The sequence below is a fragment of the Leopardus geoffroyi genome, chromosome C2, assembly GCF_018350155.1.
Source record: "Leopardus geoffroyi isolate Oge1 chromosome C2, O.geoffroyi_Oge1_pat1.0, whole genome shotgun sequence".
Classification (NCBI taxonomy): Eukaryota; Metazoa; Chordata; class Mammalia; order Carnivora; family Felidae; genus Leopardus; species Leopardus geoffroyi.
In genome coordinates this window covers 28,813,391-28,840,942 of record NC_059333.1, presented here as the reverse complement: position 1 = coordinate 28,840,942, position 27,552 = coordinate 28,813,391, and the positions used below count along the sequence as shown (strand labels likewise).

At 37.2% G+C, this 27,552-nt stretch overlaps 1 protein-coding gene and 1 non-coding gene across 4 annotated transcripts in view; both read right to left on the bottom strand.

The window, feature by feature from the left end:
- The window catches only part of SAMSN1 (SAM domain, SH3 domain and nuclear localization signals 1), a 141,659-nt gene extending 119,524 nt beyond the window's left edge, over nt 1-22,135 (bottom strand). Inside the window, exons 1-2 of one of the 3 annotated variants that reach the window (XM_045501618.1) lie at nt 22,028-22,135; nt 16,106-16,237 (exon numbers count right to left, since the gene is read on the bottom strand). In XM_045501618.1, the coding sequence (XP_045357574.1) occupies nt 16,106-16,237; nt 22,028-22,051 (156 nt within the window). In that variant the 5' untranslated portion in view covers nt 22,052-22,135. The remainder of the gene's footprint in view (nt 1-16,105; nt 16,238-22,027) is intronic. The other 2 variants (XM_045501621.1, XM_045501619.1) reach the window with 2 other exon arrangements.
- On the bottom strand, nt 1,145-1,249 carry LOC123576223. The gene has a single exon (XR_006701244.1). It is a non-coding gene; the product is annotated as a U6 spliceosomal RNA (small nuclear RNA).
- Nucleotides 22,136-27,552: the final 5,417 nt, after the last annotated feature.

Below are 27,552 nucleotides of genomic sequence, written 5' to 3'. Positions count from 1 at the left end.
TGTGAGATCACGACCTGAGCAAAAATCAAGAGTTGGATGTCTAACCAACTGAGACTCCCAGGTGCCCCTTTTTCTTTTTAATCATGCAAATCACAGAACTTTTGAATTAACTTACTATATCAATAATTCATTATTTTATTTTTTTTACATGCTAAAGTTTATTTTGTGCTACATGAAAAATGCTACCAAAAAGATTAACTGTAGAGAGCTAACAAAACTTGTATGCAACTGAGCCCTAAGTGTTTGAGTTTGGGACAGGGGGCATATTATTCAGGCACAGTGTCGTTCTTCACTTGGGTAAAGTCTTGGCTAAGTTAATACAACTAGGTGTTGGGCCTACACAAAACTGGTCAAATATATGTCTGTGGATTGTGGCAAAAGGGACACAGCTCTGAGCTGAGATTTGGAGACATCTGGATCAAGACTGAAGGATTTCGTGAGACCAGGAATAGCAATTGGTTATTTTTAGGACATATATTGCCATAACCTTCTCTAGGGACTATCTACTTTATTCTGTTTTATTGGAAACCGGGTTATCCAATTTTTACTTGTAATGAATCACTTTGATTTGGAGATTTTTTTATTTTTATTTTTTGGTTTCAGGGGTAGAATTTAGTGATTCATCACTTACATACATATAACACCCAGAGCTCATCACAACTGGTGTCCTCATTAATGCCCATCACCCACTTAACCCATCCCCCCACCCACCTTCCCTCCAGCTTCCACCTCCCCTCAGTTTGTTCTGTATAGTTAAGAGTCTCTTATGGTTTGCCTCCCCCTCTGTTTTTATCTTATTTTTCCTACTCTTCCCCTGTGTTCATCTGTTTTGTTTCTTAAATTCCACATATGAGTGAAATCATATGGTATTTTTCTTTCTCTGACTTATTTTGCTTAGGATAATATGTTTGAATTGCATCCATGTTGTTGCAAATGGCAAGATTTTATTCTTTTGATGGCTAAGTAATATTCCATTGTGTGTGTGTGTGTGTGTGTGTGTGTGTGTGTGTGTGTGTGTGTTTCTCACATCTTCTTTATCCATTCATCAGTCGATGGACATTTGGGCTCTTTCCATAATTCAGCTATTGTTGATAATGCTGCTATAAACATTGGGGTACATGTGCCCCTTTGAATCAGTATTTTTAAAACAATGAAATGCTTCACAAATTTGTGTGTCTTCCTTGCACAGGGGCCATGCTAATCTTTTCTGTATTATTCCAATTTTAGTTTATGTGTTGCCAAAGCAAGCCCTGGATATTTTTTGTTGAAGAGTTCTCTTATAATGGATACTTTGAAAAAGATTTTGACAGGTACCTAGCTGGCTCAGTCTGAAGAGCTACAATTCTTGATTGTGACTTCAAACCCCATGTTGGGAGTGGAAATTACTTAAATAAATAAAACCTTAAAAAAAAGATTTTAGGGACACCTGGGTGGCTCAGTCGGTTAGGCGTCTGATCTCGGCTCCGACCATGATCTCACAGTTTGTGAGTTCAAGCCCCGCGTCAGGCTCTGTGCTGACAGCTCGGAGCCTGGAGCCTGCTTCAGATTCTGTGTCTCCCTCTCTCTCTGCCCCTCCCCTGCTTGCACTCTGTCTCTCTGACTCTCTCTTTCAAAAATAAATAAACATTTAAAAAAACGTTAAAAAAGATTTTAGTTAAAAGTTCTCTTAATCCCTATTAAAATGTAAAAGTTAATGTTGTTTTGCTTCTGCAATCTCCTTCCTACAACAGGGAGGGAGAGTCAAGCACATTAAATGTGTGTCTGAAGTGCGATTATATGGAGGAAAGGGATTACTCAAACAGGGCAACATCTACTTAATAGTATGTCTGTTCCCTGGATGTTGCCTAGTTATAGATTACTACTGAATTGGTTAAGCAGTTTTTAGTATTGCTTGCACCAGCCTCAAAGCAGCTGCTTTCCATTCTGACTGCTGCTTACATAAGCAGACGGTTATGTATTCAGAGTTTAGACCCTGTTTTCCTAAAGGGGCAAGTCAAAGACTAGATACAGATTTATTTTTAGAACTACATCTATGTGTGTGTGTGTGTGTGTGTGTGTGTGTGTGTGTTACTCTAAACTCCAAAAAGAAGATACCATTTCAGAAAGTCAGTGAAATGATTCTGTCTAGTACATTAATTTGACACTTGCCATAAATACCAAGCAAAACTTGTTCCTTATCCCCTAAATCAAGCACTAATCATTGGTTTTACCTTTCATTCACTAGGGAGTTCGTGGTTTAATTTAATTTTTACCCCTGGCAATTATTAGGAAAATAAAGGATGAAATGCAGGCAACTTATTACAAACGGGCCAACAGAAAGTGAAGAATATGTCCAAAATGTATTATTATTCAAGTAGATGACAGTAGACTATAGGGGTAAAGCATTTTCACCTAACTGTGAAACAAGGTAAAATTAGGTCAAATTAAAAAAAAAAAATCAAAATGAAGAAGGAAAAGGGGCCACTTAAAAGAAATTTTGGATACTAAATGCTGTATTTCTATTTTCATTCGGTGGTTATGGTCGACTGTCCTTTGGGGTTGAATCTAATATGTGTCTGTTTCTTGCATTATTGGTTTTTAAACCTTACTTTCAAATCACAAAGCCAAAAGGAAAAATGAAGTGAACATATCAGGAATTGTTGTTGCCTAACTAATGGAAATGTGAAAGGTGTTTCTGCACCAGAGAAAACTGATTGGCAGTAAAGGATGGTGTAAATCCCATGGTGAACCTTTAAGACTACAGAGCTGATGAGATCTGACCTTTGATTTTCAGATGAATAAACTGAGATCCCAAATGGTAAATTGACTTGTCTAGGGTCATGCATACAGTGCTCAACTTTGATTAAATGTTAGTCATTTTTTTTTAATTCTAATATATTCTTTTGGAATTATATAATTCATTCACTGACACATTCACAGTTCTTTCAACAAGTATTTATTGAGCATTTACTATGGACCAGACACCGTTTTGGATGCAAAGAAGAATTACAAGTGTTACTTCTCACAAATATTTACCATCAGTGACTGCTCATCTCAGGATCCTATTGGAGTTCACAGTTTCCTTCACTTTGAAGTTTAAATGAGCTAGTCTTTATAAAATCCTTACATGATGCCAAACACACTGAAGATACTCACAGATGTTATTTCCCATTAAGTTAATTATTCATTTTTAGTTACATAGAATTCTAATACTGAGGCAAGAGTTGAACATAAAGACAAATACACACACATATGTATGTATGCATACATATAACTTCTCATTAAAATGAGTTAACCCAATTTCTATTTTGTTCAACTCATTCTTGTAAGTTCCTTACAAAAAAATTCTAATAGACATCTGGCAAAGAGGATTATGATGCTTCAAAATTAATATAGTAGTTTTGCAGTACACCTAAAGCCACCAGAAAGAGAGTGTATTCACACCACACGGACACACACACACACACACACACACACACACAAACACACACACATACACACACATACATGAACCATCAGCTCTGTTCTCAAAACAAAGAGGACATTTGTGTGACTGGATAAGAAACCATCACCCACGTAAAGGAGTCCTGCCGCCCATGAGCTCTTCTACTTTGCCTCGACATCTTATTGCAAACATGTGGAGAAAAATCCCATGATGGAGTCTCCTAAGTTATCAAATAGATCACACAGCAAAGAGAAATATTAGTAGATGCAGCTAGTCTGAGCCCAACTGGTTAAAGCAAGTTGCTGAGAGGGATAAGGCTTTAAATCCTACTGCTTTTCTAATTTCTTGATTTAACACATTTGCAGAACAATAATGGCACAGCAGTCATGTAATATCAAGCACAATTCTCATGCTTTATATATAGTAATTCACTTAATCTTCACAGCAATCCTGTGAGGTTGATATTATTATCATTATCCTCAATTCACAGATAAGTAAACGGAGGCACAGAGCAGTGGGAAGCCTTGCCTCAGGTCACATAACTAATTTGTGGTAAAACTGGTATTTTGTACCTGGTGTCTTAATTTGAACACAATTCTACTTCTATACTTGACTGCACAGGTACAGAAGCCACCTGCCATCTAGATCAGAGATCTCACAAATGAGAGCTATTGGCCCGAGGGAGAGTGACTGAAAAAGCAGAGAAAATATAATACTATTCACCACTACTAAACAAACAACTCAGAAAATACACCCGTACCAAAGCATCAATACTAATAATTTAGTATTATTTGAAGACAAGTGCATAGACAGCACACTGATGTGTTTAAAGGCGTTCATCATTTTGTGGATGCTGCCATCATCATCAGAGAAGGTCCAGTAATTTATAACAGCACATTTAATTAAAAGTGGGCACTTCAGGAGCCACTGAATTTAGATGACAGTCTATACATTGGAGGTCCCCCACTATATTACTACAATAATGTCACGGTTCTCAGAGAGAGAACAGATTTCATCCCCCCATGAGAATGCACTGAAGAAGAAGAAGCAATGTCAGCTCCTCCTGATGGGAACAGTAGACTTTCTTGCCAGCCTGTCCAGCTCCTGTCAAAAAGTAACAACCCTATATAGCTAATGAATTCTGATATCCTCAAGAGGAGCAGGTGGTGGATGGCATCCCCACATGGCCCGTCATCTCAGGGCAAATCACAAAGCTGGTAGTGCCTGGAGAATGCACAGGTACCTTATCTAATCCATCACAGACAGAGCTGGTAAATCACATAAAATTTTGCCATTTGTCTACGGGTATGCCAAGTGAGCTTTCTATCAATCCTGAACTAACAAACTCCTCTCACAGCGCTATAAATACCCAGGATGACAAAACAAGTTACCTAGGGGATGGTTATTTGCATTATAAAAGATTCTTCCTTTACAAAAAGATTCCATTCCAGATTTCTTTAAAAAGAGAGCTTTTCTTAAGTATCTTCAAATGTGTCATGATGTATGAAATTATATTTACACAAGGTTTTAGAAAGGGGAAGGGCGACTAATGTTTATTAAGTTTCCTATTTGCTGTCACTTATTATCTTCTTTAATCCTCATAGCCCCAAATGGATCAAGAGCAAGCCGAACAAACTTGTTGGAAGTGTGATAGGAAATGCGATGGGTAAAAATACCAAACTCCATCCTCACAATGAGAAAACACTGAACTGGCACTCCAGAAGCTGGCTTGGTTCCCCAGGTCTGCTGCTAAATTAGCAAGATCCAAAAACTCTTCACAGAACCTCAGTTTCTGCATCTATAGAATAAGGTTGGTGAACAGAACTTTAAAATCTCTTCCAGTAGAAACAAGTCATGGTTCCTAATCTACACTATTTCAATCCAAAATCAGTAGGGATGACAAAAGCGTTTAAGAGAAAATTAAAGTGAGAATGGGCTTATTCTTTAAAACATGATTAAAGAGAGAACCATGGCTTTCAGTAGATTCAATTAGTCATTGTATCATAAGCCGAGGAAATAAAAAAGAGAATAAGGCATAATTAACCTTAATCTATTGATTTCATTTTACTTTAACATATGTCTCTGTTTAGGAGAGGAGACGAATTAAAACCACCAGGTAGTGTTCACCCATGAATTGGTGGCAGAAAAACCGTAAGTCATCCTAGATATAATGGGTAAAAACATAAGAAATGAAAGAAAAGTGCAGTCTTTTTAATGAAGGTAATCTATGTTTTACATGTCAGCTTGTTAGGAGTCATTTTACAATCTAGAAATCAAGAAAAGGATTACATGCACTGTTTTGACACTGACTCCTCTTGTTCATAGTTTGATGAAGACCCAGTTGATGGGATGCCATTGTTAATCTCATTTTCTTCCTTTAGTGTCTATGTTATTAATAGCTCTGTCAATGCTGATGCTAATATGGAGACAGAACAAAAAAATCCCAGTTTTAATAGTTTGGAGGCAAGTCAGGAATGCAGTTGAGTGGTAGAATACCAACCTGAGAGTCACCTGCCTTGACTTCTCCATTATTCATCTATTCTAAAATGACATGTCACATTTCAGTGTGTCCTTTTATCCATTTGTAAGACACTTGGCTTTAAGTGCTTTTTAAGCTCTTCTGTGAAAGATGCTAGAACAGCGTGCAATGATAATGTCTTAACCGCCTCCTTTCACCACTTTTAACCCTAGTTCTTCCTTCAAATCTTCCTTTAAGTCTTCCTTTAAAGCTTAAATCTCACCTCCGTGGAACTGGCACCGTTAAACCACAAACCACAGTTAGGTTCTTAGAGATAACACCCTATTATTGATCATTTACGTTGTGCCAACCACTGTACTAATAATGTTAATTATATTGTTACTTTTTATTCTCAAATGATGAATAAGAGAGCAGCAAACAGTTCCCTCATTGGATAGAAGAAACCGGGCTTGTAGTGTTAAAGGAAACTGTTCAAGATCACAAGGCTGGTCAATTTCAAAACTAGAATTTTTATAAGATTTATCTGACCCCCAAGTTTTGTGCTCCTGACAACTACATTATATATTTTTTGGAAATTCCTTCTGAAAATTCTTATAGAAGTCAAGCTTGTTGCTTACAGCAAGGCATTTAATTCCATAGCTACTTATGTTTCTCTCTACATATTTTGGGTATATATATATATATTTCTTGCTGTAGTTGACATCTGTCATTCACTAAACCTAAAATCAATGTATAGAAGAAGATAAGAAGAAGAGGAGGAAGGGAGAAAGAGAAGGAAAAAGTAAGGAGGGAAGGAAGGAAGAAAGAGAGAAAGACGGAAAGAAAGAAACTACTCTTGTAACGAGAATAAGATGTGTGGGGTCCTGTCCACCTCATGCACCACCCTAAGACACTGATACAAAACTGACTAACATGGGGCAAAAGCTGAAGTATGGGCATCCATTTTTAATGTAACAAATCTCAGCAGAGACAGTGTGGTTCTGGAGCAGTCACGGCGATAGTGTCTTCTTGACTTTCTGCTTGTGACAGAAGCAACAATCTCTTTAGTGGCAAGTTTTGCAGTGTGTTTCTCAGAGTAATTCTGCAAGCTCAGCCAGGTATCTGTCTTCAACCTCCCAAAGATTCTGAGCTCTCGTTAACCTGTAATATATCCTTTTCTGCTTAAATCAGCTAGCATAGATTTGGTTATCTGCAAATGAATCTGATCAATAACTTGTCAAATTAATTTTAGTTCCTGTATTAGTGAAGTATTGCTGTGCAATAAATTACTCCAAAATTCAATGGCTTAAAACAATACACATTTATTATCTCACAGCTGGTGTGGATCAAAAATATGGGCATGACTTAGACGGGTCCTCTGTTTCATGATCTGTCACAGGGTTGAAGTCAAGTTGTCGATCCAAGGGTCTGAGGTCTCATCCAAAGCTTAGCTGGGGAAAGGGTCTTCTTCTAAGTTCACTTAGTGATTGTTGGCAGCATCCAGTTTTTGAGAGTGTTGAAATAAAAGCCACATTTCCTTTCTGGCTGTGGGCTGACTAGCTGCTCTGGGTTCCTTACCACATGGGCCTCTCTAGATGGGCTCTTGCTTCATCGTAATGTTCAAGCCAAGCAGGCGACAGAGCCAGTCTGCTAGCAAAACAGAAGTCAGGGTCTTTTGTCACCTAATTATGGAAGTAACTTCCTGTTACTTTTGCCAAATCCTACAGGAATCAAATCATACACAAGAGTGGGGATTACACAAGGACTTAAATATCGGAAGGCAGATATGAATCTTCATTTTGTTTCAACTTTGCTAGGCCAGATATTTGGTCAAATGCTAGCCTAGAGGTCACTATGAAAGTAGTTTTCAGATGACATTAACATTTAAATCAGTAGACTTTAAGTAAAGCAACTACACTCATTAATATGAGTGGGTCTCATCTAATCAGTTGAAGAACTAAGACAAAAAGACTAGTCTCCCACAAGGAAGATGGAATTCTGCCACTAAACTACCTCTGAACTCTAGGTATTTTTTGAAGTTTATTTATTTATTTTGAGAGAGAGAGAGAGAAGCACAATGAGGGAAGGGGAAGAGAGAGAGGGAGAGAGAGAGAGACCATCCCAAGCAGGCTCCATGTCAGCATGGAGCTGGACATGGGGCTAGATCTCATGACTGTGAGATGATGACCTGAACCAAAAATCAAGAGTCTGATACCTAACCAACTGAGCCACCCAAGCACCCCTGGACTCTAGGTATAACATCAACTCTTCCCTGAGGCTCCAGCCTGCCAGCCTGCCCTGAAAATTTCTGACTTGCCAGCCTCCATAATCACATGAGCCAATTCCTACAAATAATTTCTTATATACCCACAACCTATTAGTTCTGTTTCGCTAGAGAACACTGACTAATACAGCTGGGTTCATTAGAGGTCATGCTAGAAGTCTGTCTTTTACTGTCCCAAAAGGAAAATAATAGTATTTTACGTTAGACAACACTCCCTTTCCAAAATAGTTTAAAACATATTCAAGAAAACATTTTAGAGCAGCAAAGGGCCTTAAAGACCATCTAGTCTTATCCTATTATCTTGTAGAGGTGGAAACTGAGATCCAGACAGTGTAAGGACTTATTCAGCACTATTTAAGAACAAAGCCAGGGCAAGAACTCAGTTTTCTCTCATAACGCTCTTACCATTGACCCATGAATTATCCTAAGTTGAAAGCCGAGAATTATACTGGTGGCCTGAAGACTGATTATAGCGAAGGAAAATCTTCATGGGCAAATGAACTACTGGTCAGCAAGGTTGTTCTTGCCTTGATTGTTCTTCCCATTGTGGGTAATGGTTTTGTGCTGTGCCTTCTCATCTTCCAACCCAGACTCCTTAATGATCAATGGCACACATAGGCAAGACAGCAGACTGGGGTCATGGGTACTGCCAGTGGCGATGGAACACAGCGAAAATAACTGGCCATATGGGGATTAAACCCCTGACCTTGGCCTCATTAGTGCTGAGCTCTAACCAACTGCTAGACATGTATTGTATTGTTTGTCTTTAAAACTATCTTTGAATCTGCTCTATTACTTTCTGATTAACATCTGGTAGCTGGGAACAGTTTAATTGATTTCTCCGGTGCTTTTTTTCAGTACAGAATGTTGGTGAGTGAGTATATAAAAAATTAGACTTGCATTTTAATAATATTTAAGTTAACATGGACCTCCCCCACCCAAGAAACGAAATAACAACAACACAACAACAAAAAACCATCCTGAAATAGGAATAAGGCAAACAAGAGACACTGTGATAGATTTCCTTGTTCGCTGCTGTCTACACATCATGGGAAATCTCGGGCTGAATTGTCAAACATTGCACTCAACCTGAGTGTTCATGATTTGAGGCAATTTGTGGAGATTAAAATCTTGGGTGTTCTAATGCACATCAACAATAAATCCTGTTGCTTCTTCTTGTCCAGCCCAGTAAAAATCAATGCTTTTAGGTAAGGAGTGTTGATTACAAATTATTTTTGAGCCGTTATTTTAAAACGACATCCGAGCTCAAGTGAGAGTTTGACTTAAAGTCATTTAATCAAGGATATTAAATTAAAGGATCACTCTGCCCTGGTGTGATGGGTTGCAGAAGGCAGGAAAATGAACATTAACATGCATTATGCCAGGTGCTTAACGTGTGTTATAACATTTGATCCTCACTACAAACCGAGACGCAGACATTTTTATCCACATTCTATTGCTCAGGAAACTTAGGGTCAGAGAAGTTCAATAACATTTTCAAGGACACACATTTCTCAGCCGCCTGGGGAGCAGGAATAAAACTCGAGTCTATTAACTACATTGCCCATCTCAAGTTCTTCCTGCTATGTTCTCTATCATCAGATTATATTTAGCATATATATTATAAGGTTGGATTCTTTATCCTCCTATCTTCTCTTCCTCTTCACTGCTTATCTCCCAAGAGTACTCTGCCACTCACCTGTCTCCTGCTTTCCTGATTTCTCTAACTCGCATACACACACATTCATACCACACACAGAGACACACACACAGACACACACAGACACACTCATGCACACTTCTGGCAGAGGGGGCCAAAGGACAAGATTAGTATTTGGGAAGCCATAACTCCAGTCTTGACTCCATCTGTCTCTTCAGACAAGTTACTAATCTCAACTTCCTCATTGGGTAACACACACATGTTCCCTATTGTCTCCTCTACGTCTAAAAGTATGTAATTAAATGTTTATCATCAAGAGTTTTTATACTTTAATATCTATGCATCCCTAAGCGAAGTAACGTATGACACTACCTGGTTACTTTGATGTCTCAATACTGTTGACAACTGCCAGAAGTTGTAGCAAAGTCTTAGCAAAGTTATAGCAACTTTTTTCTTTGTGATTTATTTTTTAATGTAATAGTTTTAGATAGTTTTGTTTCCCCCATTCCTCTCCTTCTTAACTGGATAAAATCAAACATCTTAATTTATCACCACTTTAGAAGACCCAAATATTACAGAAGGGTTGTAACTCACTTTAAATGTTAGGATAATACTGTTAGCCTGGGGTAGTGATGATACAAATTATTTTCTGCAAAGACAAAAAACCGCCACCTTCAAAAAGCTAGCCACTTTTCCCCTCCACTGTAGAGGAATTCCAGAGGTGAAAGGGCACTGCTTTTGTTTTGTTTTGTTTTGTTTTGTTTTGTTTTGTTTTGTTGAGGATAGTAATGCTAATGATAAGAAAGGTGAAAGACTCTGAAGGAAGGATGATGGACATAGTAGATTGACATTTAACATACCCTCACCTTCCTTCTGGTGTGCCTCCATCTATCAGAGGCCAAAAGGCTAAAAACTACATTCTACAAGTTTCCTAAAGCCTGAATAGTATATATAATTTAGGTTTGGTAGAATACATAAATATCCATGTAACATTTGAAAGGCGGGATGTGATGTGGAAGCCACAATCTGGTAGCCATGTTAAGAAATTAGTGAAATTCCATTTAACCTAACATACCCAAAATATTCTCATTTCAGCAAGTAATTCATGTAAAAATTGTTAATAAGATGCTTTATACATTTTTCATGCTAAGGCTTTAATTGGAGCGCCTAGGTGGCTTAGTCTATTGGGCATTTGACTCTTGGTTTTGGCTCAGGTGATGATCTCGTATTTCCTGAGTTCAGTCCTCACATCGGGCTCTGTGTTGGCAGTGCAGAGCCTGCTTGGGATCCTCTCTCTCGCTTTCTCTCTCTGCCCCTCCCCTACTCACACTGTCTCTGTTTCTCTCAAAATAAAACAAATACACTTAAAAAAATTAAATGTGGCATGTGTTTTACCCCTATTGCTATCCACATTTGGACTAGCCCCTTTTCAAGCACTCAGTTGCCACCTGTGTCTGTAACTGCACAGCCCGAGGGCGTCTGTATACTTTTTCTGTGAAAAGTCAGATAGAAATATATTAGGCTCTGTGGGTCACATACAATTTCTGACTTTTGTTTTTGTTTTTAAACAAACCTTTAAAAATGCAAAAATTACTCTTAGCTCATGGGCCATAAAATATCGGCCCCTGGGTCTGCTGTCTGCAACCTCAGCTCCAGTGTGACGTATCAGCCCTTCCCATGTTCTTTAACTTCTGTGCTGGATCCTTCCCACATGTGGAGAGGAGGAGTAATAAACTCAGCCAAGCCTATGCAAAGGATGGTTCTCAATCTATAGAGAAGGACACTCAGGTCTAGGGAATTTGAGCAACTTTCCCAGGTCAAATAGCTGGTAAGTGGCAGAGCCAGAATGAGAACTTCTATTTGCTCAACTCCAAAGCTCATGCTTTTTAACCCTGCAGCATACATACTCCATTATTAAGACTTCCTTTGGCGTAATTAATGGAACTTCACTTATCCATTCATTTAGCTTACAAATATTTGTTGAAGGAATATTTTGCAACATATAAAAATATGTTCAGCATGTAAATAATAGGGACATTGCCCCTACCCCACATTAATGCTCTTTTTGAAAAGGCTCAAATTTCTTATCAGTTTAACTTCTGAGTTACAAAATGAAGTGAAAATTGACAATTATTTGCTTACTTCAGTCAATATAGATGGCAAATCAGATAATTCAAGACTGATCCAGTTAACCTCCAACTGGCAGAGGTACAAATATTTTATGTTCTCACTCTATTTCTAAATCAAGATATTTTATTAGCTTCAGACATGATAAAGAGGTACTAAAATAGGTATAGAATCAAGCCATAATGGCATGCATTGTAACTAATATGGTAACAAAGTAGTCAACCTTTAGGCTAGTATATTCGCACGTTTTCTTTCAGCATAAATTATTTACTTAGTTGCAGGAGTATTCACTCCATAAAACTTTTTACCCATTTTTTTTTAGCAGTAGCTTTCCCAAACTCTCTGGCTTTGCTAATATACAAGTGGATGGCTTATTATTCCTCTTCACGAAATTAATAAAATCTTGTATTTTCAATTGATTTCTCTTTAGACCAGCTCTCCATTACCAACCACCCTGGAACGGCAATTAAAATGAAAGCTGGGCATTTCAAATGTTCTTCACTTGAAATCCCAAAATACTGAATAGACATTTCTCCAAAGAAGACATGCAGATGGCCAACAGACAAATGAAAAGATGTTCCACATCCCTCATCATCAAGGAAATGCAAGTCAAAACCACAATAAGATACCATCTCACACCAGTCAGCACAGCTAGTTTCAAAAGGACAAGAAATAACAATTGTTGGCGAAGATGTGGAGAAAAGGGATCCTTCATGTACTGTTGGTGGGAATGTAAATTGGTATGGCCACTATGGAAAACAGTTTGTAGGTTCCCCCAAAACTAACACTAGAAATACCATGAGATCTGGTAATTCCGCCTCTGGGTTTTTACCCAAAGAACATGAAAACACTAATTTGAAAAAAAATACATGCATACCTATGTTTATTGTAGGACTGTTTATAATAGCCAAGATATGAAACAACCTAAATGACCACAGACAGGTAAATGGATAAAGAAGATGTGGTTTATATGCACAATGGAATATTATATATTATATACGAAAAGCCATAAAAAGAATGAGATCTTGCCATTTGTGACATTGATGGACCTAGAAGGTATTATGTTGAGTGAAATAAGTCAGATGGAAAGACAAATATCGTATGATTTTACTTAGATGTGGAATCTAAAAAACAAAACAAACCAACAAATAACAACAATAACAAGAAGAGAGACTCATAAATATAAAGAACACACTAGTGATTACCAGAGAGGAAGAGGATGGGAGATAGGCAAAATAGGTGAAGAGGCTTAAGAGGTATACACTTCCCGTTATAAAATAAGTTGCAGATATGAGAAGTAGAACATAGGCAATATAGTCGATAATATTGTAATAACTTTGTGTGGTGGCAAATGGTAACTAGACTTATCATGATGAGCATACCATAATGTATATAACTGTCAAATCACTACATTGTACATCTGAAACTTGAAGTATATGTAAACTATACTTCAATTAATTTTAATTAAAAAATTCCAAATAAACGTCTTTCCCTTTAATACCTATTCAACCCTTAAATTGAAGCTGATCTACACTGGATTATCTCCTCTGGAACTCTGTATTATTTTATTCTCATCTATGTTACATCACACCTTGTTTAAAACAGTGTTTTCTACATCATAAAACTCCTAATAAATAGGAATAAATAAAGTATGTTTAAGGGAAGTCAGGAAACCTAGGATTCCTCTCTCATTGTGAGTTTTCTTTTCAATTCATGTGACAAATGATATTACTTTTAGTATAGGCTATTAATTTCCACTACATCAACTAGATATGCTGTCTGTTTGGAGAGCACCCTCTCCTCTGTGGGAAGGTCACAGATACACTTGGGTTGAGGACTGGGAGCTTGAGACATAACTCCATGAACTTTAGGGTTGGTTTTATAGTATTTCTAGAACATCAATCCAAAAAGAATAATATTCTTCTGGTATTTTTAAGACTAGTCCAAAACTTTTTTTTTTCCCTTGAATTAGCGGGGAAAAGAGGAAGTGAGAATACTAGGAGGAGAAAAGGATCCATTCTTCAGAGGATCAGGGGGAAAGTTGTAAATCACTAAATGTCATTATTAAAAGACTTATTTTATTATATCCAAGCTGTGGAATAATTTTTATAAAGAATATAATATCAGTTGTAATTTGAAAGGACTGGTATAATTTAACAGTTAATACTAGAATCAGTGGTTGAACTGGTTGCCTTTCAGTGTATACACACACACACACACACACACACACACACAAACACAAATTTATGCTTATATGTATGCACATATTTTTAAATTAAATATGGAGTCATATACATCTATATGATATACATGTGTATATATGTGTGTGTGTGTGTATATATATATATATATACACACACACACACACACAGATAGGGTTGTAGCAATTTAAATCCAGTTTTTATTATTCTCATTTACTTTTGCAATGTAAGTGAAGTTTGATAAAAATTCTAGTAGACTGCTTGGCCATGGACTTGTTTGTTTTTCATGCATATTTATTAAACTAACACATTTAAAGAAATATCTTCAGGCTCTTCAGCTTATTCAATTTTTCTTTTTAATGATAGAGTAAAAATGCTTACAAACATTTTGTGGACTCAATTGAGAGTCTCTATGTAAGTCTCTCTCTCTCTCTCTCACATTAATATGTAAAATGTATTGTTGCTTCTCTTTATGCATATCTGTCAACATCAACATCTTAATGGATATTGAATAGGGTATAAATTGAGGGAAGAGTTTCCACCACACTAAATTTTTGGGGGGTTATTTTTACTGACTGAGACTTATCACTGAACTTGTTTGCTTGCATCTGTAAGCTATATAAAAAAGAAGTTCATAGGAATGTTCCCACAGAATAAAATAGGTAGGCATAAAGGTAGGTATAAAACTTGAAAGTACTTTACTGTAATCCTTTCTCTAGAGCAAAGACAGATCTGGGTTTCAATCGTAGGTCATCCTCTTTTTAAGTGGGAAAGTTACTTAACCCTTCTCAACATTTCTAAACCTCTCTGAAGTTATTGTGATGATCAACACAAATAATGTCATATGTAACATCACCTTTTCCAGTGCTTTACATAAAGGAAGCGGATATTACTGTGTGTGTTGTTATTGGGGCATCTATATCTAGAAGGATAAAAAAAGTTCTGTTCTTTCTTTATTTTTTTATGATTTATTTATTTTTGAGAGCAAGAGAGACAGAGCATGAGCGGAGGAGGGGTACAGACCACGAAATCATCACCTGAGCCAAAGTCAAACGCTTAACAGACTGAGCCACCCAGGTGTCCCTAAAACAGTTCTTTATTTGTAGCAGACGTAGGATGCTTTGTACTGTACTAAGCCACAATAGAAGCAAAGTAAGTTTGTTAGTATGGGATTAATTTAAATACAGCACAATCAACTAATAAAACAGCTGGCACTGTTAAACAGGGACAGAGCCAATTTTGCAGAGCACGGGGAACTCTGTGCCTCTGGTAATTATAAAGATAATTCAAAAAAATGATCTGCTTTTGCATTCCAGTCATACTCAGGCTTTGTGAGTTCACGATGTGTGCTCATAAACTTAAGGAGCAGCTTAGTAAAGTGGTTAGCACAGATTTTAAAGCCACCAGTGGTACGCTGGAGTAGGCACCAGAGATAATGAACAAATAAATATTCAGCTATTGGAAGCCAGTTGTTAAACCTCTGGTGGCTTGAAAATGACCACAGTAGGAGCACTTAGACCATGACAAGCGGCAAATGCTACAAATCTGGGGGTCCCCCCACCCATCCCGAACACCTGGTGTACCAATAAACTACTGATGCAGACCCACGTATATTTAGTTGCCAGCTTTAACACCTCATAGTTAGCAAGTTAATTTTCCCTTCTCTCCTGCAGTTTCCTCATCTCCAATAAGATATAATTATTTCTTTGTCATGAGGCTGCTTTGAGGACTAAGTGACTTAACTTATGTAATCACATACTCTATAAAAGGTAGTTCGTATTAATAAGCTAAAATCACGAAAGAGACAACAGTGAAGAGAAAATCAGAAACTAAAAGTAAATGAAGAACTTTCTGAGACGAGTGGTTTTCGTTGCATTAACAGGTATCGTTAAGCAAAATATTCTCAATTTGTAATAGAGAAGTCACCCACCCAACTCAAGGCTTCACTCACCGTGAAGAGATTGGCGTGTGCTTTTCCACTCTCCCCATGAAGTGAGATAAGAGAACCAGTCCCGACAGAGGTGCTTCCTTGGTTAGCTTGTTGTTCTGGGACTGGCTCATATAAGCTATCCATAGAGCCCTCCTGTAATAAAAGAGATTTATGAGGCGAAAAATAACAAAATGATATTTTCCTTGAAAAGTCATCTATCCTATCTACCCACTTTTATAAAGCACCCTATCCAAATTCTCCTGGGCATAGAGGTTGAGTTAATGGTATGCCAATTTTCAGCAGTGAACAAGGCCGTAGAAAAAAGCATCCTCATCACTCGCTACAGAGCCAGGAATTCAAACAAGACAAGTGTCAGGGAGCAATGCACAAAGTGAGGCAGTTTCTCAAGAAGCATGATGAAGACATTCAGTTCCAGGCACTCAATAAAGGCCTATCTGGACAGCAACAAACTGTGTTGGGTGTCAGGTCACAGGTTTCAGATATACATATCCCTCTAATTAGTACTACGCCCTTGTGTAAGAAACACAATCTGTTGTACTTGGGCTTCCTCAACTGTAAAGCAGCACTTTCATTCATGTTACAGACGACCTGTCAGGATAACATGAATAGACAGAGTATACTTGGAAACAGCAAAAGTATTTCACAAGTACAATGAAGGCACTAATATTAATGTCTATAGTATTTATATTAATAAATCATAGCATTTATTTGTTTTTATTCTTTGATGGAATAATGAACTTTAAGATGTATGAGTCTGCATTTAAAACCATTGTGAACTATACTGTGAATTTTCTTTGTACTTGGGAAGCAAACTTATCAACTGAGTTGAGTTGTTGTATTTTCTTCTTTTGAGACAACTTGGTCTAGTTATGACATCATCTCGAGACAACCTTAATGGAGAGAGGTATACATACAGTATGTTGAAAATTTCTATAGTAACTGGTGATGCCGATAATGGTGTCATAGGTCTGTTGGATTCTGAAAAAGTTTTCTCGGTTGAAACAATGAGTAAGAACTGTAGTGTGGCAGTGAATACGTTTTCATCTTTAAAAATGTTTTTTTTTTTAAGATGTAAGCTAAGATTGAATTGCTTTTGCATTGTCTACTTACAGAACTTTAAACTAACCTGCTCTACAGTTTTGTATTGTCAATAACCACCGCTCAAAACACATGGCAAATTATTGGGAAAATTAAAAAGACTTAAGTAAGAACTAAGTCATGTATGCTCTAAAATCCCTAAACATGTAGGAAGACTGAAAATCTAACTGAAACACAAAGCGGTGAATGAATGTAAAACTTTCAACCTGGTAAGCACCCATCCACAAACAGGTAGCACTGGCCAGATCTTGGGCTTTGTGGAGTAATGCACTGTAGACATCCTGCACATAAAGCAACTCCATGCTGAAATCCAGAGGCTACAGAAGCACTCGTGATTAGAAAGAACACTGAAAAAAAAAAAAAAACAATCTCCTTCCAATAGCTGCTGGGACCCTTGCTTCTAGAAATTTGTAAGTCAGAAAAGCAAAATTTATTTTATTTTTTTAAATTTTTTTTAACATTTATTCATTTTTTGAGAGACAGAGAGAGAGCACAAGCAGGGGAGAGGCAGAGAGAGGGGGAGACACAGAATCCGAAGCAGGCTCCAGGCTCTGCGCTGTCAGTACAGAGCCCCGTGCGGGGCTTGAACCCATGAAACACGAGATCATGATCTGAGCCGAAGTCGGACGCTTAACTGCCTGAGCCACCCAGGCGCCCCCAGAAAAGCAAAATTTAATAACACAGCCAGCAAAATGGGATCTGAAATAAGCAGCCAGCTGGCTCAGTGACTGGATGGGTGATACACCAACTATCACCTTGGGATAACATCCCTAGACCAGCATTGTAAGTCTTGGTTCTAAGTTGGAGCCTCAGGAGACTTGAGATGTCTGTTTCACAACTAGAGGGAGAAAGGTGAAGAAGAGAGAGAGGTGAAGAGAGGAAAGAAAAAGAGAGGGAGCAGGGTGAGGGAGAGGGAGCCACAGGGACTCAGGGAGGGCAAAGAGTTTTGTCATTTGACATTGACCGAGGGATGAAGGGATTAAATGCTGAAAAAGAGAGCCAACTGAATAGACAATCTGAAAATAAAACCATTTCATTCCAGGTAAAAGTGAAATCATAAAATGGATGGAGAAATGATTTACCAAAGAATGGGATCTTCATAGAACAAAGGAAAAAGTAACATCCAATTATAAGTAATCTATGATAAAACCAAACAGGCAGAAATGAAACAAGAATCATTAAAGAGCAACAAAAAACTCTTGAAAATGAGTAATATAATCATAGAAATTTATATTAAAAATAAAAAAATTAAGATAAACTCGAGACCTTTGAAAAAATTATGAAATGCTGAAGAGGCTACCCATGGTGCAGCGTATAAGAATAAATAGAAAACACACGGAACATTTGGGTAAAAGTGTAGATGGTAATATATTAAGACATTACAACATAAAATTAATCAGAACTCTGGAAAAATAAAATGACAGGATTTTCTTGTCAATTCAAGAAAACTACAGACCTATTTTACTTATAAAACAGTTTTAAGATATTCTAAAGGTGATGTTAACAAAATTAAATTTAATAGTGTACATAAAATTAGTATTTAATGTAGGAATATGAGGATATTTCAACATTTAAATGCCTTTTTACAACATTACAAAGAAAACTTATTGAAATAATATATGGGAAAACTTTTTATTTGAAAAAAATGTATTCTATTTGAGAAATAAAATTTGAAAAATTTGTTCATCTGCGATAGAATCTAAGCAAATTGGGAAAAGACAGGACTTCCTTAACCTCATTAGGGTTATTTATTAAAAACCTCAGGAAGACTCAGTTAGGAGTAACTACATGAATGTTAGAAACAAGAGTAAGATGCCTGCTATTAGAGCGTTCTTGTCAACATTACAGAAGAGAGAGAAAAGTTAAGAATGATGTAATTACTAAAGAAGAAGAAACCTTATAGATTATCTGCATGGAAAATCTAAGAAAAAAAATGTAGACTACCAGAATTTTAACTCAGCAAAATTATTTACTTGCAATTTCAATATCAAGACGTCTATAATGTATCTATAAACCACAAAACAAATTAGGAAAAATAATCGCAACAGCAAACAAAATTCTTAGACCCCTAGCAATAAATTTAGTAAAAAGATGTGCATGAACTTTATAGAGCAAAGTACAAATTATCTTAATAGTCCATAAAAGAAAATTAGAATAAACGAAAGGCTACACGTGTTTGTGGATGGGAGGACTCAACTCCATAATTAAGTCAATTTCCCTTAAAGATGACATAAAATTAAATCCATTTTAATCAAAATTCCATCAAAGATTTTCATATAACTTGAAATTTACATAGAAGCACCAAGACTTAAAGAGTCCAAATTTTGAAGAAGGACAAGGAAAGGGTATTCTCTTGAGTAAGCTGTCTATTAGAATTATCTTAATAGGTATGTAAAAGAACAGGTATAAGGAAAGGGGTAGAGATATACCAATGGGATAGAATAGACTCCAAATAAAATAGAGGCAGCATTGCAAATCACTGAAGAAATGGTGCAGGGATAATTGATTTGTAACCTTACTGGGTTACAAAGTCATGTTAAACTCAATAACTATATGATGAGCTCAACAAGAAAATCATCCTGCTTCTAATGAGCAAGCCTTCTAAAAGCCTAATCACAATGTAAAACTGTAAGAAAAATTCTGGAGTCAGAGTGGCATGCATAAAAGGATATCCCTGCCTCCCTTTTGAAAGATAGACCCCATTTCGAGTTTATAGATCCAAAATAATAGCAATCACCCTTAATGGATTATTTATAGTATCCTTGGTTCAGAATGGGTAGTTCATTAAGTTTGCTTTATATTTCTCTTAAAAACCCCATTTACTAAAAGATTTACAATTTCCCCCTACACTTAAATAAGGGAATGTTTAACTCTTTCTCTGGCTTTCTTCAGCGGCAATCTTTATGGGATGCTTAGTATTTAGAGCCACCTCCTTCCTACAGAATTAAAGGTCAGTATATTTATACACACTGCTACTTTTTAATTCTGCTATCTTTATTTCCACTAAATCAGGGATTTTTAGTCTCTTTTTTTAATGAATGCCCCATATGTTCACATTCCTACATGCACAGATAAAATATGTTTTGAACTATGCACAAATTCCTGGGGAAGACTGTAACCCCACCCCTTTTTCACAGCTCACAACAGCACAGTGGGGTGTCTCAACACCCTGGTTGAGAGCCCATATGCTAAATAATTTTATTTATTTACTCCACAGGAAGGAATAAAAAACCACCTAAAATAGTTTGATTTTTTTCCCAAGTACCTTGTGGACATTTTATTACTAAAGCAATTAATGTCGATAAACTTTGGAATGCTTGAACAAAATATTTAAGTGTTGATGATGGTGCAGTCTAATCAAATCTGTTTCTGCACAAGTAAATTTTTAAGGACTTTAAAACATGGAAAAGACTTGCAGTCAAATTGAGTTCATGAGGCATGACTTTGAAGCCATCCTTTTTTGAGTATGCCCTCCTTTTCCTATATTACCCAGAGAGACAATCATGCTCAGTATATGGTTATATGTCTTCACTAGCAGGATTACAAACGTATGCCACACTATGCTGAGCCATGCTATGTTCTAGAAACATTAGCATATTGATTATAGAACCATTCAGAGTGATTTCACAACGCAGTTTTCTCGGCTGCTACACTGCCTATTTCCATGGGACGTATATTCATATAAACCACATATAGCTCTTTTAGATCGACTAGAAAAGAATGCACAATACCATTTAAATCACCTGAAATGGGATTTCTCCAGTCAGATTTATATGGCATAAAGCAAAGTTGAGCACCGGCAATTATTTTGTAAATTGGGACTACATAGGCAATTGGAACTCGATGATTCAGCCTGCCACAACCCACAATTGCATTTTATTTTTCAAGATGCTCTAAGATTAAATCCCTTATCTTGGCTTAAAATGCCTCCTGTTTAGGTATTACAACCTATGTCAGCACCATCTCTAGCACTTATGTTAATCTTATTTGCAATTTGGAAAGAAAACAAACATCAAAGTGAACCATTTTATTTCCCCGAATGACAGGGATCTCCCATCCACATCTTGAAAAACCAATGGATAGGCATAATGTCCTGCTGTAAACACACATAGAAATGAATAAAATTATTTTTGAAATCCATTTTTAGCATTGGCAGATGGTCACAATTGCAGGTTAGAGTTATAAAGTATTTCCAGATCTATGACTACCTGCTAACTTTCACTGATCTACTTCAGGCTAAACTAAAAAATAAGGTAATAATGTAAAAAAGAATTTGAGAAGTGCTTATACCCTTGAATGAGCACATCTGCAGGACTGAAATAATCTATCGTACCTTGCATCCACAGTACTGTGTAACTCAGAAAGCTGCCTCCATGGTAGTTTGACAAAGCCAACATTAAACAGAATTCATTACTCAAACAATAGAGAAGACATTTTGATTCCTAGGATGTCCCAAAGCGAAGCAATCAACCCAAGTGCAGCACATTTTGCAAAATTTTCCTCGTATTTATAATAAATAGAAGAAAATAGTCCCTCAAAAATTGTTGACATACTATACTTAGAGATTCAGCATCAAAATGTTAACGAAGTAGTAATTGTTTTAGATAAATGTATATATATTTTTGTAAATCACTTGCCTCTGAACAGAGTTGGCTTAAGTGCTTTAATAAAAACATCCTTTTTCCTCTTTCTGATGTGGACTTTTCTCATGAGACCCTAAATATATTAATTAATATCACCGCATAGGAAGTTTAGGGCATTCCCTAACTCCATGCCTTTTAGTTGATACAATAAAATAAAAATGAGGTAACCAAAGAAACTCACCAGTGAAAAGCAGAAAAGATTCATTTTGGTCAACTTCAGTCTCTTGTTGCTGTGCCTGAGAGAATGTGACCACCCCTGTAGCTCTCCCTTTAGCCTTCACAGCTGTTCGGGCAGCTCTCCTGGGAGATTATTACAAAGTAAAACCCCTGCCATAATCCAGGGGATTCAGAGACCGTGATCAAGTAAGATAGGTCTTTATTAAACAAACAATTTTCTAAATTAATGAGGAAGCCTGACTAATAAAATGAGAGAATGAGACTTAGCATGATTTGTGTAAACAGATTTCGGAGGTGGCAATAAAATTACTAAAATCTGAGGCAAAATTGCAGTGAAAACAACCTTATCGGCCTAGCTAACTGAATAGAAAGTATGGAGCAAACCTTCAAAAAAAAAAGGTCATTCTTCAATATAAAAGTAACACCTTCCTTTCAAAGGCGGTAGGTCAAAGCTGTGTCTCATGTGCCTCCCCGGGCCCATTCCTCTATTCCCTTCCATTCATTTAAAAAAGAAAAAAAGGTTGGGTCTTTTATAGGACATAAAGCTCAAATAAGTACCTTTTATGGTGGTAAAATATACATAACAAAATGTAGCATTTTAACCATTTTAAAATGAACCATCTTGTGGCATTAAGTATATTCATGTCATCAATCATCACTACCATCCCTCTCCGGAAGTCTTCCTCTTGCAAAACTGAAAATACATACACATTAAACACCAACTCCCCATTTCTCCCTTCCCACCAGCCCCTGCAACTACCATCCTACTTTCTGTGTCGATGAATTTCACTATTCTAGGTAACTCATCCAAATGAAATCATACAATATTTGCCCTTTGGTGACTGGCTTATTTCTCTTAGCACACATGCCTTCAAGGTCCACCCATGTTGTAGTATGTGTCAAAATTTCCATCTTTTTTAAGGCTGAATGATATTCATTGTATGTATATATGTGGGTATATACCACATTTTGTATATCCATTCATATGTTGATGGACACTTGGGTGGCTTCTACCTTTCGGCTATTGGAAATGACACTACTATAAACAAGGGTCTACAAATCTCTGTGTGTGTCCCTGCTTTCAATTCTCTTGAGTACATACATAACCAGAGATGAAACTGCTGGAAATTTGAATTTTGTACTTGCAAATATGCTTCTTCTTCAGCTGGTCCTGAACTTTTTTTTCGGTAAATAACATTTATTTTTAATACCCTCAGAAAGGGCATCCATAGTTGTCCCTTGTTCTTAAACTCGGGATATCTGGAGAGATCCCTTGACATGTTCTGCTCATAGAATGCTGTAAGTTAAGAATGCTTTAAATTCCGAGGTGCCTGGGTAGCTCAGCCAGTTAAGTGTCTGACTTGATTTTGGCTCAGTTCATGATCTCAGGGTTCCTGAGATCAAGGCCCATGTTGGGCTCTGCTCGGACAGTGTGGAGCTTGCTTGGGATTCTCTCTCTCCCTTTCTCTCTCTGCCCCTCCCCGACTTGTGACCTCTCTCTCTCTCTCTCTCTCTCTGTCTCAAAAATAAATTAAAAAAAATGCTTTGAATTCCAAGTAACAGACTACATATCTGAGGATGCTTACTCAAGAAGAGTTACTCTCCTCATGTAAGAATTGGTTTGTGGATTGACAACAGCTGGTATTGATGCAGAGGGTCAGTGAGATCAGAGTCATGGTGATTTTCTGCAGTCCCCTGCCTTCCCTTCCTGTTCTGAAGATGGATGCAGAACCTCAAAGCATCAAGTCCTCACAGTTTCTTTCAAGTGAAAAAAAACACATCTTGGGGACCATTGTCAAGCAGCCCTCTGTATTTGGCTGCAGGCTATTAATTTTCCCCAAAGTCGCCACAGCACCCCTGTAAGATTCTCCATTTCTGCGTGCTTTCCCAAGTTAGTACTTTTGGGGAATATTATTTCAGGTGTATTTTGAGAAGATTTAATATTAAAATTTAATCAAAATCAAAACCAGATGAAACTAGAACTTCGAGTCTTTTTTAGGAACTCTAATATTATTTTGAGTCTGAATATTTTAAAAAATTAATCATGAGATTTTCATATGTACTCAAAAGTAGAGTTCATTAATCCCTCCTCATTCCCATCACCTATATTCAATAATTATCAAAATATTACAACAGGTGCTAAATTTATCCCATTTTATCCTTATCATTTTTCTTTCCTGTGCAAGTATTTTAAACCCCAGACATCATGTCATTTCACTCCTACACACTTCACTTCGTATCTCTAAAATTTTTTTGACATTTTCCTAGATAATCAGAGTGCCATTGCTATGCTTTAAAATTATTCCTTGAAAACTTCAAATACCTCCCTGTGTCATTCCCCCCACAGAGAGATGGAATCTATTTCTCCAATTCCTTGAATGTGGGCTGAAGCTGTGACTACATTGATAAATAGAATATGGAAGAAATATCACTGTGCTAGATCTAAGCTTAGCCTTTAAGAGGGCTGCCAACCCCCCTTTCCTCCTTTTTGGACCCCAACTGTCCTATTGTGAGGAAGCCCAAGCAGCACATGAAGAGACCTACATGAGAAAACATCAAGGGTTCCAGCAACAGCTCCAGCTGCTGTCCACGTTGACAACCAGCACCAATGTGCTAGCCCTGTGAGTGAGACTATCTTAGAAGTAAATCCTCAAGTCCCAGATGAACCACCCTAGTTATGACAACGAGGCAGAGAGCTATCCCCAAAAGACCTGACCTGAGTGCAAAATTGTGAGAAAATAAATTGTTTTAAGCCACTAAGTGGTCCACCATGTGACAAGATTGCCAAAATATTTCCATAATTAAATCCGCCAATGATCTTAAGAAAAAAAAAGGTATCTTTTCATTTGCACCATTTGAGTTAAGATCCAAACAAAAAAGACCACATGTCACATTTGGTTATCATGTCACTCAAGTGTCTTTACTCTAGGACTTGTCTTTCTCTCACTTTCTTCCCGTCTGCCCTTCTCTCTTCCTTGCCACTAACTTGTTGCAGAAATCAGTTCCTATGAAATGTACCACATTCCAAATTTTCTGTTTGCTTCCTTGTGTACCATTTAACTTCTTCTTCCATCTCTGGTATTTCCTATAAATGAATATCAGCTTTTTCCTACCAATGGAAATTAGTTATATTCTTAATTCACCTTTTTCCAAGAACTTTTCATAGATGGTGCTAGGTGCTACACGTTATAATGTATCAGGGGACACTTAATATTTCTCACTTTTGTTGATACTAAGATCTAGTTTCATCTATTGATTACCCAAACTTAAATAAATAACCTCAGTAGGAGCTACAAGATAACTTCTATTTATGTAAGTCAACTCACATTAATCAGCTGGAAAATTTTGTAAAGTAGCAATGTCTCTCACCAACGAGGACTATGTTTAACCAAAAGTACAGTATGTAGCAGAAAAGATAGGGTGACATTTTCAGAGGAAGGAATTAGTGCTCTAGTTATTTTTCAGTGATTTTTCTTCCCTTCCTCCTCCTCCTCCTTCCTCTCTCTCTTTCTCCTCACGTTATGAACTTCTAGACTTTTATATATGTAATGTGTTTCAATTAATGCTTCCATATTCTTCTTGATGCCCAATTTTGTCCTATCGTTAGCCATTAAGAGGCTTTCAATACATGTGTTCTGGCAAAGAAGAGCTTACTGTTTTCTGAGTTGTTTGGATTCTAGCACAACATGGTATCCTAGGCTCATTTTATATATTTTCTTCCTCAAATCTAGAGTCATCCATTCAAGGAAAGTATGAAATCTTTTAAGAAAGGCCAAATCCATGTGCCATGATATCTTACTCTTCTTTTTTCTCTCTGATTCTCATTTGCTTGTATTTTGTTTTGTTTTGTTTTGTTTTGTTTTAAGTTTATTTATTTTGAGAGAAAGAGAAAAAGAGCGTGCATGCACATGTACAAGAAGGGGGAGGGACAGAGAAAGAGGTGAGAGAGAATCCCAAGCAGGCCCGAGGCTCCATCTCCTGAGCTAAAATCAAGAGTCAGATAGTTAATTGACTGAGCTACCCAGGCACCCCCTCATTCCCTTGTTTTAAGATACCATTATTTCCCACGTATCTAGCCCTGTGTATGCGTCATGATTAGAGGACTTATCTCTTCAAACTACTTGTTGGTGGTACGGCTGAGGATCAGAGATAGTTCCTTGTAATCCTTTTTTTCCATGGACTCTTGCCATTAGGAAGCAGGTGGTCATTGGCAGAATCTAAAAATAGTACTGTAGTATCAAACTTCTCAAATCTTTGTAAAAATTTGTCTCTCTGCACTTATTCTTCAACTTCAAATTTTCCTGGGACACCTGGGTGCGTCATCCGGTTTCACGTCCAACTTCGGCTCAGGTCATGATCTCACAGCTGGTGCGTGCAAGCCCCACATCGGGCTCCGTGCTGACAGCTCAGAGCCTGGAGCCTGCTCTGAATTCTGTGTCTCCATCTCTCTCTGCCCCTCTCCACTCACCCTCTCTTTCTCTCTCTCTCAAAAATAAATAAACATTAAAAAAATTTTAAAAAAAAGAAAATTTCATGATTCATGTCCCTGGAAGAAGCAATAAAAACAATAAAACATCCTAAGATTCTTTTGCAAAAGGTCTCCAAGGAATTGTACCAGGACACCACTCCCCCAAAGCCATTTCCACTGTAAAGAAGAGAACAGGACCTGGTAGACACAGCAAATGCCCCTATTTCCTCTTCTCATATTCTTCCCTTCTCATATTCTGAAAATTAACTATCTTTTATTTATTTACTGTGCAAGCAGCATTTCTATATGTTGTAAGATGACGATTGCTTTTCATTCCAATAGGTAGGTATCATGACAGTGCACAAAGAGCATAAGATTTGGAGCCAGGCAGCTCTGCATTTGAATTCAGTAACTTACCGAGAAATCTTTAACAAGTCACCTAACTTCTCTGAATGCCAATTTCCACCTCTATAAAAAAGTGGTGATAGAATCTGCCATACATACTTCTTATACAAATTGATACCAATGTATATAAAATGAATTCCAGGACGAATTCAGCAAACCGTTATCATGAATCAGTTTGGTCACTTCCAATGAAAGTGCTTACCAAGAGCACTGCCTAAAGTTTACTGTCTCACTCAAAAAGAAGAAAGGAAGGTTATCCTGGCCAAAGTGCATCAGAGCAAAAGCCACAAGACTTGGATTCTGCACCTAGCCCTAAAACTAAGGAACTCAGTAACAATACCTTCAAAACTCCAAGGGCTTTCAATTCTTCATCTACCAAACAAAAGAGATAGAATCAGTTTTTTTTCAACACTTTCACATAACAGCACACACACAGCACACACACCACATTTCTTCAAGGCTTTATCAGTTCTTTCAAATTTCAAGGAGATGGTATCTCAACACATCCGTAACCATTCCTATCATGTCAGCATGTCACCTCACACTGCTGGTAAGCTCTGAACTGGAGGAATCTAAAGTCGCGTTAGCTCATGATACTCACGATGCATATTTAGGAGCAGGGAAAATGGTAAAAAATGAGTGATGGGAGAGGAAAA